Source organism: Lycorma delicatula, chromosome 6 (assembly GCF_047948215.1).
Source record: "Lycorma delicatula isolate Av1 chromosome 6, ASM4794821v1, whole genome shotgun sequence".
In the NCBI taxonomy this organism is placed as follows: domain Eukaryota; kingdom Metazoa; phylum Arthropoda; class Insecta; order Hemiptera; family Fulgoridae; genus Lycorma; species Lycorma delicatula.
In genome coordinates, this window is record NC_134460.1 from 103,890,787 (window position 1) to 103,906,527 (window position 15,741).

The 15,741-nt window shown below is 29.9% G+C and overlaps 1 protein-coding gene across 11 annotated transcripts in view; it reads left to right on the forward strand.

Moving 5' to 3' along the window:
* The window catches only part of LOC142326088 (uncharacterized), a 64,684-nt gene that overhangs the window by 12,508 nt on the left and 36,435 nt on the right, over nt 1–15,741 (forward strand). For all 11 annotated transcript variants that reach the window (XR_012756687.1, XR_012756686.1, XR_012756689.1 and 8 more), the window contains exons 5-7: nt 7,695–7,835; nt 12,141–12,252; nt 14,155–14,298. Coding sequence is in view for 5 of the 11 variants with exons in the window: in XM_075368257.1 (XP_075224372.1) it covers nt 7,695–7,835; nt 12,141–12,252; nt 14,155–14,298 (397 nt within the window). In the remaining 6 variants the exon portion in view is untranslated. The remainder of the gene's footprint in view (nt 1–7,694; nt 7,836–12,140; nt 12,253–14,154; nt 14,299–15,741) is intronic.

Consider the following 15,741-nt stretch of genomic DNA (forward strand, 5'->3'; position numbering starts at 1 on the left):
TCTGTTACATGGGTTTAGTCTGCTGACCTAGTCTCTATAACTTTGTATACATAATCCCGTTTTTTATAATCTTCCATTCCTACTAGAAGCAGCTTCATTGCAAGTCTTCAGGAGGGCATAATGGATTTTATTTTTAGTTGTACAATTCCTGACCAAGTAAAGACCTTTTACTTTTTTAAAAATAAAACTTATATAGCTTACTTGTATACTTTGAAATAGACTTAAATTAACCTTTTTAGGACCAGACAATTTTTGCCCAATTTAGAGACTTATTTTTGGAGGGGTTGAGAAATGAAGTTCTGAGGATAAACAGTGTATTTTGCAAACTTTTTGTAAAAACACTGCAAAATTACTTTAAAATAAGTTATTGATATGATCTTGGTTTTAATGTTTTTGTATTTTAAAGTGCTATTTAAATAACAAAAAATAATTCAATAACAAAAGTTGCCAGATTTTTTTCTAATAATTTTCAAGTTTGGTATGATGTAGTTTCAAAACAAGAAATTTATTTGCAATGGGAAACCTAATAATTATTTTTAGAATATATTTCTCTAATAAAGTGTAAATTTCAACTCATTTGCATGAAAAATAATGAATAAATCATAAAATTAGTTTTTTCTGTAAAATCATTAATTAAACCTCATAATGTAAAATGTTACATTCTAATAATTAAGCTACTTACATTTTTCCAGTTTTATATTCAGTCTCCAAGGCACTGATAATAAAAGTTTAAAACACCTATTTACACTTTTTAAAATGTTTTATTTGCATGTGTGCTTTGGAGAAACAAAGAGAATAACAGCTTTCCTTGCACTTGGAGCATGTTGTCCTTTATCTTTTCCTTTTTCTTGCAGCTTCTGAATGTCCTCCTTTCTTCAAACAGACTCAGCAAGTTTTTTTCTTTTTTTCCTGGAAGTTTTCCAATTGTTGAGAAGACACTGCACTATTACTGTCACTGCTCTCGCCACGCCATTGCTTCACTCAAGCATTACCAATCTCTTGAATGATGATAAACTGGTATCTATCAAGAGGCTTAGTTGCATTTTTGTCTGTATGTTAATTGGTATAAAATATATGCATTTAACAGCATTCTAGAGAAAAAAATTGAAGGTTACTTTCTTTTATATATTTACTGACTGAATATTTATTGAATTTTCTGACTTGAATATTGACTGTACGTCACTCGTCTAGATATGAATAGAGCATCTTATCAAATGCATCAATCCACCCGTGTAGGTCTTATAGTCTACAATGACAGCAGGTGTCTCCTTTGTTACAAATCCACCGCGCCATTTAATAGTTACAGGTATGTTTTTTCTTATTTTATTTTTGTTAGAAATTAGTAACTGGTTTAGTTTGTGTTTTTTTAAATGTTATATTATGTTTTTTTATAAACTTTTTCTCCTACTTTAAATTTTTTTTTATAGCTTCTGGAACACCCTTTTTATTTTGCCTGACAGTTCCTGTTACAAATGTTTGTCCTGAATAAAGTCATTTTATCAAATGAATACTAGTAAAAAAGTTATTAATAAAAATATTATACTTCTTTATCAAATAATTACAAGCCAAAATAGTTTTTTTTACAACAGTATAGGCTAGACCAAAATTTTTTGTCATTGTCTACAGTTGACTTTGCATCTTATAGCAAAATAATTTCAAACAAAGTTTTTAAACAGTATTGCATAAAACCCAAAACTTGATCCCCCAATGATGATTGTGTTCATTAGGCAGGTGCTGCATAAAAATTGTTTGGTTCTTGGTACCTCTTAAGCTTTCATCAATCAAAATTTGTTGGTTGGTTGTATAGTAAAGTTGAAATATATTCCAGTAATCTACCAGAGGTTGAAATCTCTGAGATTGGTCATAACCATGTTCATTTGATTTAGGCAACTTAGAATTGTCAACCATATGAAAGAACGCAAAGATATTTTCAAATCTAGTCCAGGTAAAATTTTGCCAAACCATGGAATAAATTGGAAGTCATTCTTACTCAGTATGATTTTATTGTTGGTTTTCTATTTAGTCCCATGTTAAAGATAACAATAACAAAAGCAAATATTTTAAATGTTGTAACTGGTACCCAAGACAGTTGACGGCTGATAGGTGAAATTCTAGTAGCCCTATTCATGTTAGAAAGGGATTGTTAGCATACCTGTTTGTTTATCTTAAAAATATGTTTAGCAGCATTTCAGTGAAAAATAATTTGAAAAAATCTATTGGATTTCTAGCTGTTGAAGGAATGTATTTTGGGTCAGGATTTTCGTGAAAGCCAAAATTGAGTTCAAATTTTGGTGGGCTTGACTCTGAAATATCTTCCCATTAACTTAAATTATCATAATAGTTTTTTCATTGTTTCAGTTGTTTCTGTGCATTAACATTACACAGAATCTAAGCATAATCACTTTTTGTACAAAAATCAGCTTAAATAACTAGAAAAACAAAGCGGACGGTAGATTGCTCACTCTGTCTGTTTCACAAAAACTCTAGCGGGTGATAGATCACCCTCTTGGTCTTTCTTGCATTGCATGTGTGGGCAATAAATAACCTGCTCGATCCTAAAAGGGTTAAACAACTTTTCTTAAGTTTATGTGAAATTAGAAAATCTTACTACTTGGAAACCTCTCTCTAGATTAGTTCTGAGCGATAACTGTGGAGTAGTTTTGGTGATGTTTTAAATAGATTAAAAATACAAATTTATATTTACATATTAAATTTTAAGTTGTATCAAAATTGTAGTATGTGTATGGTCTTGTGCATGTAACAAATTCTTGTTATTAGCTTCTAAGGTTCTACACTTAGCGGATATAAACTGCTAGAATTTAATAAAGTTAAATGAATTTCTCATGATACTGTTCTTATAATTCACTGGTCAACATGATTTTTGTCTCATGAGTACCAATAAGTGTACTTAATGCAGTTTTTTATCCTGTTTTCAAATATGTATTTGGAATTTCTCCATCACCAACACGTTATTTGTTATTTTATTTTAAATATTTTAAAATGTTTTTTCATCCGTTTGTCTATTGTCAAATATAAGCTCCTAGAGCATTGTAAATATGATGGAAACAAATGAGCTAACTCAAAGGGTAACATTGCTACTGTTGTGCAGGTTCAGATGTGTATAGACATGTATAAACATGATCTAGTGTAGCACATGCCAGTTGTGAGATAGTAGTGAACCATTAAACATGTCATTGTGAGTGCTTTGTTTGTCTGAATTATTGTATATTACATATTTACAACTTTATTTCCTTTAAGTAGTTGTTAGTTACAAAATGCCTAGAGTTTGTTTAAATCATTCTAACAATTTTTGTTATATTTGTGGCGAAGTGATGCTCAAGTCCCAAAGGCAAAACCTTACTCCATTAATAAAAAACTGTTATGAACTTTATTTTGGGTTTAAAGTAGGGAACCAAATAAAGGCTTGGGTCCCACATATCTGTTGTTTATCGTGTTCTAGGCTTCTCATTACATGGAAAAAAGGCACATGCCATTTGCTATCCCTATGATTTGGAGGGAACCCAAAGATCACCCTTCTTACTGTTACTTCTACTTAACAAACATTAAAGAGTTTACGTCAAAATCAAAATATACAGTGGTGTACCCTAACTTGCAATCTGCAATGAGACCAGTTCCACACTGTGAAGAATTGCCGATACCGAAGCCTCCAAAACATGTGACATTACATGAAGAGACCTCAAAGTCTGATGGAAATAAGGAAGAAAAGGAACAGATTCTGGTGATACAACTTTTGAACAAAGCAATTCGAGCCTCATTTACTGACTCAAAAAAATCTTAACAATCTCATACGAGATTTAAAGTTATCAAAAAAAAAAAAAAAACAGTCTGAAATGCTTGCTTTCCAGCTAAAAGGATGGAATCTTCAAAATAATACAAAAATATGTCCTTATCGTAAGAGTCCTTTTGAATTTAAAGACTTTTTCTGAAGAAAATGGCTTAGTGTTCTATAATGACATTTCTTCTCTTATGGAGACACTTATATAACCTAACAGAATGGCGCTTGTTCATCGATTCCTCTAAAGTCAGTTTAAAAGCTGTGCTTCTGCATAATGGCAATAAATTCCCATCAGTACCTGTGGCTAACTCTGCTAGTATGAAAGAAACATATGAAAACTTTAGATTTATATTGGAAAAGCTTCAATATGAAGTGTATGAATGAAATATTTGTGGTGATTTGAAGGTAATTGCACTTATTCTAGGTCTTCTGCTTGGTTACACTAAGTACTGTTTTTTTTTTGTGTGAATGAGATAGTAGGAACAGAAAAAAACCATTTCATTAGAAAAGAATGGCTTAAATGTGAATCATTCATTCCTGAACCGAAAAATGTGAAACATGATCCATTGTATAATCCTAAAAAGTGTGTTTCTACCTCCATTACATATCAAACTAGGATTAATGAAGAATTTCATCAAGGCCATGGAAATACTCTTGGTTTCATGTACTTAAAACAGCAATTTCCTAAAATTAGTGATGCAAAAATTAAAGAAGGAATATTTGTGGGTCCACAAATACAATTACTAATGTGTGATTAAAAGTTTGAGGAACTATTGAATCCACTGGAGAAAGCAGCTTGGCAAGCAGTCAAAAATGTTACTCAGAGTTTTTTGGGAAATTGAAAGGCAGAAAATTACCATGATATTGTTAACGATCTTATAACATATTATAAAAATTTGAGTTGTAATATGTCCTTAAAAGTATTCTTCCTGCAATCACACCTAGATTTCTTCCTGGAAAATCTTGGTGCAGTGAGCGATGAGCATGGGGAACACTCATCAGGAGATTTCAACTATAGAAAATCAAGGCAAATTGAATCCTAATATGCTGCTGACTGATATTGTTAGACTATCAAGAGGGATGCTCGACAGGCGAAATATAACAGAAAAACGTCATTTCTTACTTTCTAGGCAAGTCAAATGTTTAAATATTGTATAGTTAACAATGCAGAAAGTATTAAAACGTTTGGAATTATAAATACATCTCTTGGAAACTTTGCTTGATGGGAAAAACCAATATCATATTTGAATTTAGCAGAAAAAATACTATCAGAATCACTAATTATTCTTCCTGAGACAAAAAACTTTTTTTGTTCCCAACTACTGATAATTTCTGGAGTTTTTCCTTAAGTGGCTGTGTTTGAAAAATGGAAGTTATATTACCATAAATAACATTTCAATTGCTAATTCACCTTGGATTGTCTTGATTTTGGTACCAAGTGAAATTTTGTATTATGTTTTGATAAATTTTTGATGTTACGGTTTTGAAAATTGTTGCAGCGGCTGGAAGTCAGCTGATTTTGTACATTTTGGCTTTTCAGTATTTTGAAAATAGTTGAATCATACTGGAGGAAAATAAAATAATATTTTAAAAGAACCTAAAGTTGTACATTTCACTGAAAAAATAATTTTTTAAGGAGAATAATTTTCTTTGCATATATCCAAAAATGATTGGTAATATGATGCTGTTATTTAAAAAATATTTAAATCATTAAAATATTTAAATAATATATCAAAATGTCGCCACTGAAATAAAAGGTTGTTAGTTCTAAGGTTAATAAGAATGCTCTGTGTGTTAGATCTTCTTTTATGTCATTTAAGCATGAAGTTAAAAAATAGTAATAATTAAATAAGGTCTGTTTTGAAATGAGGTGAAGTAAAGAAATATAATTTTAGCTCAATAAAAATCAAGGGGGGAAAATGTACATATTCACAATTGGCTTTAACATGTTTTTATATCATTTCATAAACCAGTACATTAATTAATAATTTAATTTTCTAGCCTAAGTAACAGAGAAACGGAAAAGCAATATCATATTGTATGAAGGCATAGTATTATATCTTTCAAAACAAATTTGTGTGTATTTAGATATAGAAAAAAGATTGGAGATGTGATGTATAATATTTACATAAAATTTAAAAAATTATACTGATATTTGTTTTCACTCATCAAAGATAAACACAAAATATAAATATTTATTGCAGATAAGATTAATAAATGTAAATGTTAATTTTAAAGTATTGTAAATAGTTTGAAATGGGCTTGAAATGTTGATTACACTGGTATTGCATAAATCATACATTTTTAGTAGCATATTTTGTACAGTAATTTCTTGTCTTACCATGGACCCTTAGTATTACTTTCACAATTTCTTATCTTAGGTTAGTTTACATTTCCACATAACCTGTATTCACACTATTTGAATCTGTTTTATTTTGTTTCAATGTTCTGCTTTATAACAGAAACGGATACGTTATTCGTTTATCCTGTCTGTTCCAGGATTTCATTTGACTGTAAAACATGTAAAGTTCCTGAAGTTCAGGTGGGATCTGTTAAGGTTACTTCTTTGGCAGTAATGATGTTCACTATACAGTTAATCCAAGTTGTAAAATGTTGTAGGTTATTGTTATATGTTTCAGTGAATATTATATTTTGGGATTGAATACTAATGTGCAACAGCTGGTTTGATTCAATTAAGAAACCAATGGTTTACACTTCACACATTATTTCTTTACCAAGGCTAGCATGAGATGCTTGTTAATCTTGAGAATAGCTGTGGCATTTTCAGAAATAATTAGATTTTGTGTCAGGTTGCATATACTGTTGTGGTTCCTTACATATACTTTCTATGAGTATAATAGAAGTGTAATACATGGTTCAAATAACTATGTCTTAAGTGCACCTCCCATTATTCAGAACTTATGCCGCTGGATCATTAATATCTTTAAATAAACTGCTTGTTAGTGTGATCAATATATATTTTATTTATGTTTAATTTATAACACATTTAGAATATCACATTGAGTTTAAAAATGGTGCACATGTACAATATTTATGTTTAAAGAGTTTTGTAATTAATGTATTCATATTTAGTTTCACATTTTAAGTTACATCTTTTACTGTTTGATTTACACTAACAATAATATTAAGAAGACAAAATATGTAATATAAACAGCTGTTGAACTTAATTAGATTAACAAATTTATATTCTTTACATAAATAAAAAGAAAAGAGTTACCTAGTTTATCATTAATAAGGGGGACATGAAACTTAACAATACAAGTAAGACGTTTTCCCAATCCTAAATCTTCATACAAATATGTTATTAAATTGTTTTAGAATGTAAGAAAATGAGTTGCTGACCTCCGTGGTGCAATGGTAACATTTCAGCCTTTTGTTCAGAGGTCCCAAGTTCGAATCCTGGTCAGGTATGGCATTTTTCATAGGCTACAAAATTTCCATTTCATATTCCCTTGCACAAGCTTCGAGCTTATACAGTGAATTAATTTTCCAAAAAAGAAAAAGTAGCTAATATAACCTGCATTTCCTAAATCTAATAATAGATTTGGAATGATAGAATATCATTCTGTATCTGATAAGATATGTAGGTACATGTACATATTTTGTTGGTTAAAAGATGTATAGATATAAAAAAAAGGAAAAAAGTGTTCTTGCTCAAATAATAATTAAATGGATATTTTTAATATTTAGTTTTTCTATATGTCAGATATTAATGTCTGTAATTTTTTGGTCAGAACCAATTATTTTTATTTTTATACATTAACAATATATCTAAGGTAATTAAATTTAATAAATTTTGTTTTAAGTTTTTTCAATTTCATAATATGATGATATACTAATATAAGATGATATATTAAGATTAACTTATATTTTACAGACACCCCAATTGTTGTTGATGCATTCAGTTATGGAGTTATACCAGGAATTAAAGCATATTTTTTAACGCATTTTCATTCTGATCATTATTGTGGACTTAGAAAATCGTTTGATCAACCTATTTTTTGTAGTAAAGTTACTGGTAGGTATTTTTTAATTTTATTTTACAGAAAGTCTCTCATTGTAAACTATTAGTTAGTTTTAAATGGAATAAGAAGCTACAAGTAAAATGCTTCGAAGTGTCATTATTATTTTTGTTCTTTTAAGGAAGTATTGTGATCATGAAAAATTACAGTATTCAGATTTCAATGGACATATCCATTTTGACCATCCCTGAATCCATTTTGACTAGTTTCAGTGTGATGTCTGTATGTATGTATGTAGGTACCTCACATAACTCAAAAATGATTAGCCGTAGGATGTTGAAATTTTGGATTTAGGACTGTTGTAACATCTAGTTGTGCACCTACCCTTTTGATTGCAATCGACTGGACCAAAAGTGTCCAAAAAAAGTGGGATTTTAGACTTTTTCTTAATTATAAGTCCTCATTGAGAGCTTTTCAGTGATATATCATAAGTGGTACTTATTTTCATTGGTTTCAGAGTTATAGTCAAATAAAATTTTAATTAATGAAATATTTGAATCTTTTAAGTGGAAGGCACATCTGTTTGAATCTGACTTCTTTTCCCTTTTTTTAACTTTTTTTTTCAATTTAAATGTATTGATTTATTAATAATTATTAATCTCTGATTGTAAAAAAAAATTTACATTAAGTAATCATTCAATAATAACAATAAAAAAAATATATATAAAAAAATATCAGAAGTTATTAATGAAATAAAATTTTATGTACTTTTAATTTAAAAGAAATGTGTATATATAATTTAATAGGCATTCAAATAAGTCATGTGTTGTCCACATCAGATTTTTTTTGTGTAATATTTAAGATCAGATTTGCTTCATAGCAATACACAGATTAGAACAAATATATGCAAACATCTTAGTATTAGAAAACATGAAATTCAGTGCAATACTTGAAACAAAGATTTACAGTATTTACTCGTTACATGATTGATCAACTAATAATTGGTTTTTCTCATAGTATAATATAATATATAATTAAGATATTTTCCAGTTCTTCCATTCTTTAATTACACCTCCGATGGTTGTGTTTTTTAGTTTTTGATAATCAATTCTTTTGTATTTTTTAGCACTGAATCCAAAATAACCTTCATTTTTTCCATTTTCAGGATTTTTCGCAAATCACAAATTTTAAATTTGTAAAAAGTTGAAAAATTGCAAAAATGTGATACAATAAAATAGATATAAAACATTTTTTTTGTAGTAAATTAATATAATATATTCACTTCCTTGGCTTATACTATGCATTGTTACAGCTAAGCAGTTGAGTGGTCTAAAGAGGAGGGTCATTGACCCCCTAATTTCTAATGAAAATTGCCACAAAATAAGCTTCATTTCTATTATAGTGCTTTTTTAAATCACTTTATTTTTATTTATTTAATTAATTTTTTTTATGAGATATGTAATGCCTTTGGAAACCATTCCCCCCCCCTCTCTTCACCCACCCTTAATGTCAAAGTTTGTAAAATACTTACCATTTTATTCCATGTGTCGAAGTTTCTTTGGATTATACTCTGCTTTGCGCTTTTCATTCTATGTTCACTATAGGTTTATTTCGGTGCAACATCCAGCAGTAGTCTGCCATCATCATAGTAGTCCATTTTCCTTGATACATCCTTTCCATTTTTTCATGTCCTGATGAAATCTCAAGAGATGGGTGAGAGACACCCATCTCTTGATGGGTGTCTTCTTTCTTAGTGAAGACACTAATGACACCCAGATTTTTAGGAATATAGTCCACATGTGAATTTAGGAGGTGAACCTTTAAACTCTTGGAACAACCTAAATTTTTGTACTTCTGCAGCAAGTTCTCAATTGTTTTGAAGTTAGGATCCTTCTTATTGCTCAGAAACTAGGTTAGCATATCTTTAAAGGGTTCCCAGGCTTCTTTTTCTACTAGATAGTGGATAGTGATGTTTTTTGATGGGCTTTCAATTAATCACACATCTCAGGAATGGTCGAACTGAGACTACACAAGACTTCACTTCATTTACACTCATTCATTTCATCCTATGAAGTAATACCTGAACAGTAATTTCCAGAGGCTAAACAAGAAAGAGAAGGCTTCTTTTTCTACAACTTCCAGTTGTTTCTCAAGATTATACCATCTTTGAGGACTTATACTTCTGATGTGAGGACCAGTAAAGACACCCTCTTTTGTTTTAGTTTAGTGGTTGATAAGACTGGAAATTTATCGCAGATGTATTTAAAATATTTACCTTCTTTTGGTAAGGCTTTGACAAATTGCTTCATCAAGTCTAACTTGATATGCAGAGGTGGACGGAGTACTTTATCCCATTCACACAGAAAACAAGGAAACTTTGAGTATCCTCCTTGCTGTCCTAGGAGCATTGATGTTATTTTGAGATCATCACATGTTATCTACTTATGATTGTTATATTTAATTTTATCAAGAATGAATTCCAGATTATCATAACCCTCTTTTAAATGGACAGAATATTCAGTGGGTATTGACGGATACGTATTCCCATTGTGAAGGACAACTTTGTGACTTCTTTTGTACAAATCTATCAACTGTCTCCAATCATTACTCTTGTACAAAATGTTAAACCTGCTCAAAATTCCATGTACATCATTGAAGAAGACTAATTCTCCTTCTTTGTATGACTAATAATTCTCTTCTTTGTGACCAATAATCCTTTTCTTTGTACCTGAACCAGGAAAATGAGGTGCCAGCTGCTAGCAGGTTCTTCTCTTTAAGCCTTGAACTAAGAAATTCTGGATTTTCTTTGGTCAGATGTAAGTCTCCAACCAAATCGTTTAGTTCAGACTGTGAATAAAGCTCTCATGCACAGCTGTCTCCAAGTTTATGAGTTTGTACTTGTCGATGTTATCTTCATTTAAATCACTTGTGGAACTGTCTATTTCAGGTAAATTTTCTGATGGATTTGGCACTGGTATGTCTGGACCATGAGGAACCAGGCGTAAAGCGGATGGCATATTTGGATAGAGATTCTTTTTTTATTCTTCAAATTGAAACCTTGAGCACCAATCGAATAAAAGAAACAATCATTGGTGTGATTTTGTGGCTCTTGCCACATCATTGGAACTCCAAATCTGAACGCTTCTTGTTCACCCTTTGACCACCATCTAAGTCCTTCAACATGTGTGTAGCAAAAGTAGTTGGGTGCCCTAAGTTTTGTCTTGATCTTCTATTTTCACTCTGAAATACGTGAAGTACACTTTTTGAATGAAACTTGTTATATTTCATTTTTGCAGCCTCTAGAAGCCATTTTGAAAACGGAAAGTTTGCCTTATGGGTGAAAAATATATTATCCACAGACAAAAACGTGTTTGATTACAGAGATGAAAAAAACTTGATTTACGCACATTGATGGTTGAAACAATAGTGACAGTAGTTGTACTATGCATGAGTGGCGCTTATAGCTGCTAATAAACGTGTTACATCTTATTAAGTCTTGTCGCAAGATGTCGACTCCATGCATTCAATGAGCAATGGAAAGCCAACCCTTCCACTATCTTGTTATCTTCAATCCATCCCCCCACCCTTCTCTTCAGACCACTCAGCTGTTTAACTATAAGAATGCATAGTAAGCTAAAAAAGTAAATATATTAAAAAAATATATATATATATTTATTTTATATCACCTTTTTTTGCAGTTTTTTCAACTTTTTACAAATTTTGAAATGTTCGATTTGTGAAAAATCCTGATGTGATGGAAAAAAATGAAGGTTATTTTCAGATTCAGTGCTAAAAATACATAGGAATCAACTATCAAAAGTAAAAAAAAACGTTCCTCAACCCAAATTTTGCAGGCTTGTGTTACTTTTAAAGCAGGCTTAAACAGGACACTGAAACATTTTTTGATTCTGGTATACCCATATGTGTAAGACATTTCTTTTTTTAGGGATCAGTAACACCTCTTTGCTGATTTGTGGGTATAAATATTTATCTTGCTGTTGGAGGTCTAATTTGACATACACATCTAATTTTATCAATACCAATTTTCATGCTTAGTCAGCCACTACCATAAAAAAATGAACACAAAAAATTAGGGTTTAAACAATAATAAAAAGAGCAAATAGGTTGAATGAGATTTAATCCTACCATTTATTTGTAAGTAATAAAATTTATACATTATGATCATGTGTAATATATTTTTATATGTTTAGGTTAGCAAAATGTTCTCAGAAAATATTTGACAAAAATAAGTTGTTTTTTATTAATTATTCTGAATATTATTATCTTTAGAATAAAAAAAGAGAAGTACACAATAATTTGTGTATTTAAAAAATAATTGATTGGATAATTTCTTTTTTCAGCGGAATTGATTAAATTGAAAATTGGTGTTGATGAAAAAAGATTAAATGTTATCAATTGTGGTGAACGTCGTGTGGTACAAGGAGTTGAAGTTGTTGCTATGGATGCTAATCAGTATGTATTATGTATTACACTTTTCTTATTTAAATTTCCTCATTTATAATTAATTAATTATTTATTGACATCAGAAAGTCAATTGTAGATTTTATCTGTTACGCAGCATTTTGTCGCAAGTTTAAGCTGGGGGCTAACAATCAAACTAATCTAAGGGATGATGATACAAAGTTATTTATGTTTTACGATTCCTTAGGGCCATCTGTTAATATTTGAATTACTGTATTTCAGCTGTTTATGCCATCTGCTATAAAGCAGATCGTAATTTTATTATCTTAATCAGAGGTATAGAATGATATATCTTGGTATTTTTATTTTGTTCTTAGCATACACTAAAGTTTTTTCATTTTAATATGTATTCTAATTGTTTTTGTTTTTAATTAATTTTGAATTGTGAATTAACATTTAGTTTTTAAAACACATACATCATGTTGGGGTGATAACGCTGAAGCGTTGTTTGCCTAAAAAACAAAAGACATTAAAAATATTGTAGTTCTGTAAGTGAATGATAAATGCTAAATTTTATATAACCTCTACAACTGGGCTTTCTTACTTAGCATTTTATGAGTCAATGTTATTCCCAACTTACTAAAATATTCCCAAAAAACCAAATATGTAGCAAATTATCGATGGATTATGCCTTTACATGGTGAAAATCCATAATCAAAAATTGATAAATGAAAACAAAATATGTTTTTTATTTTTTTTATTTTTACAAGATTGATTTAAACATTATAACAGTTTCTATACACACAGTACCTTCTTTAGATCTTAGGTACAGAATATTAGTAATATATAGTTATCTTAAATTATATATATATATATATAATTTATAGTTTATATTTATATTTTATATTTATATTTATATTTTATATTGTATAGCTAGCTCTTAATGATGAATTATATATAAAAGAAAATTTGAAGTTTAGAAATCAATATTTATTTATTTATTTATTTACTTGTCAATACATTTTGCCCGATTAGATTTTTGAATAATAAGTCATCATAATAAGTTTACTAATTTCTGATAAAACTACTTCAAAACAAATGAAATGTGCTTAGTAATGTAAACAGTAGTCTGTAGTAATATTATCACTATATTGTGTTATGAAGGATAAGTTCTTCATAACGCAATAGGCCGAGCTTTATCAATAAGATGCTCCAAAATAAGCTGAAAAATTTTTTTTGGTTCATAATTAGAGCATCCTTAATAAAGACACAATATCTTTAAAGTTAACCAACCGCATTCTTTCCATGAAACTAATTAGCATTTATTTAGCCATATTAATATCGCAAAACCTTGCTAAGTGAAATGTCATATGAAAGCCCATTCTGATAGCTTTAAGATGACACCAAAATGAGTTTCCTCTTGCAGGAGCTGAGAAATTTATTCTTCTGTAATTACCCAAACCTTGCTTTTTGCAATTTTTTTTTTTTAGTAGGAATCCTCAAAACTAAGTGACTGAAAAATTTGAAAAAATATCTTTTCGTATAACTGCTTGGGTAGATCCAAACCTGTAAATTTTATTTGAATTACTGGGCATGAATCTGAAGTGCATTTATTTTCAGTGATTTGATGTGGAATGATCCGCAGTCTCATTATATTAGCTTTTTTGATAAATTGATCAACAAAGGATGAATGTCAGACTACATAAACCAAAAACAAATATATCCAAATATTTGGCTAACTGATGCATATAATCTTCAAAAATAATTTTTTATTTCTTTCCGTTGTAAAACTAGATTGTTGTCTCGTAATAAAAAAATCAGATCTTTGCATTCAATCTCAATAGAATATTTAGTTAAATATTATTGAAAAAGAAACTATAATGTGAAACAATAAATTTTTGTTATTATTTAACAATATTAATGTAATTAATATATATTGTGTTTTGTTTCTAGCTGCCCAGGAGCTGTAATGTTTCTCTTTCAGTTGAGAACTGGACAGAACTATTTACACGTTGGTGATTTTAGAGCAGGACCTCAAATGGAATCTTATCCAGAGTTAAAACAGCTTCATATACATAAACTCTTCTTGGATACAACGTCAGTTGATTCAAGTTTGTGATTAATTTACTTTCTTATGTGTAATTATACTTTTTATGAAAACATTTCTCCTATCTATTTTTATCATATTGGATAAGTAGTAAACCATCCTTATTTTCAGTTTGATTTCTTTATGATTTGACTGTCCTTATCTATGTTATTTCCTTTTTGTTATCTTTTGTCTCTTCCCTGAATTTTTATGTGGGTTTGCTACAGTTACTGTGCTAATTCTGTTTATGTTAAGACTGATTTTTGTTTCTGTCTGCTTAATCTTATCAGTTGATGGAAAAATACTACATTTACATGCTGTCAGATCACAAATGCATCACACATAATTGGCATCATTTGTTTCCAGCTAATGAACCATTTTACGAGGTTTGGTCAAAAAATTTGTGGATTTTAGTTTCTTAAAAAAATTTTATTTATTCATCAATATTGATTTTTTTACCTTCATAGTACTCCCCTTCAGTTGTAATACATTTGTGCTAGCACTTTTTCCAATCTTCAAAGCACCTCTTAAACACAATTTTTGGTATGGTATTTAGCTCCTTCACTGAGTTTGTATTTATCTCTTGGCATGTTGGCAGAATGTTGTCCCTTCAGGTTCTTTTTCAGCTTGGGAAATAGGAAGAAGTCACAGGAAGCCATGTCTGGTGAATACAGAGGCTGAGGCATCATAGTGGTGTTGTTTTTGTCCAAAAATTCACAAACAAGTAGTGAATGGTTAGCAAGTACATTATCATTATTCAATCGCTATAAATTGTTTCACCACAAATCTTGAGTATTTTCTTCAGATTGCTTCATGCAAATGGCATAGAACTTCCAGGTAGTACTACTTATTGATTGTACGATCTGGTGGCAAGAACTCATGATACAGTAAGCCATTGAACTCAAAGGACAATGATCAAAATCTTCATATTTTATTGAACTTAATGAGCTTTTTTCAGTCTTGGATCTTCAGGAAGCTTCCATTCTTCAGAAAAATAATGCTGGTGTGAACTTTTTTCATGCAAACCTGTATTTAAAAGTACTCTAAAAAAGCTTTTATTTCATCTAATGTTACAACAGACCAGTTATGCCAGATTGACCGCTGTTGAAGTGATGTATTCTTTTGTGTTTTTTTAGCTGCATACCTATTAGTCTCATTGGTGACTTCAAATAATTCATCAGACATGAACATCTGAAAAAAGTCTAGCTCACTAACAGGTTTAGGACCTACAGTAGGAGAAGTAAAACCTGATTTTTTAGTAAACATAAAGGGTTTATAATTTGGAACTTCTTTCTTCATGTTTACAGTCACAATCTAGTTATGTTGATTGGGGTTATTACTAACATTATCAGTAACTCTATGCCTTTTAACTGTATTTACAATATTTTGGCTGACTCCTCACCTTTTAGTTACATTTATTTTATTTTGAACATCAGAGTCATCAATAGTTGGAA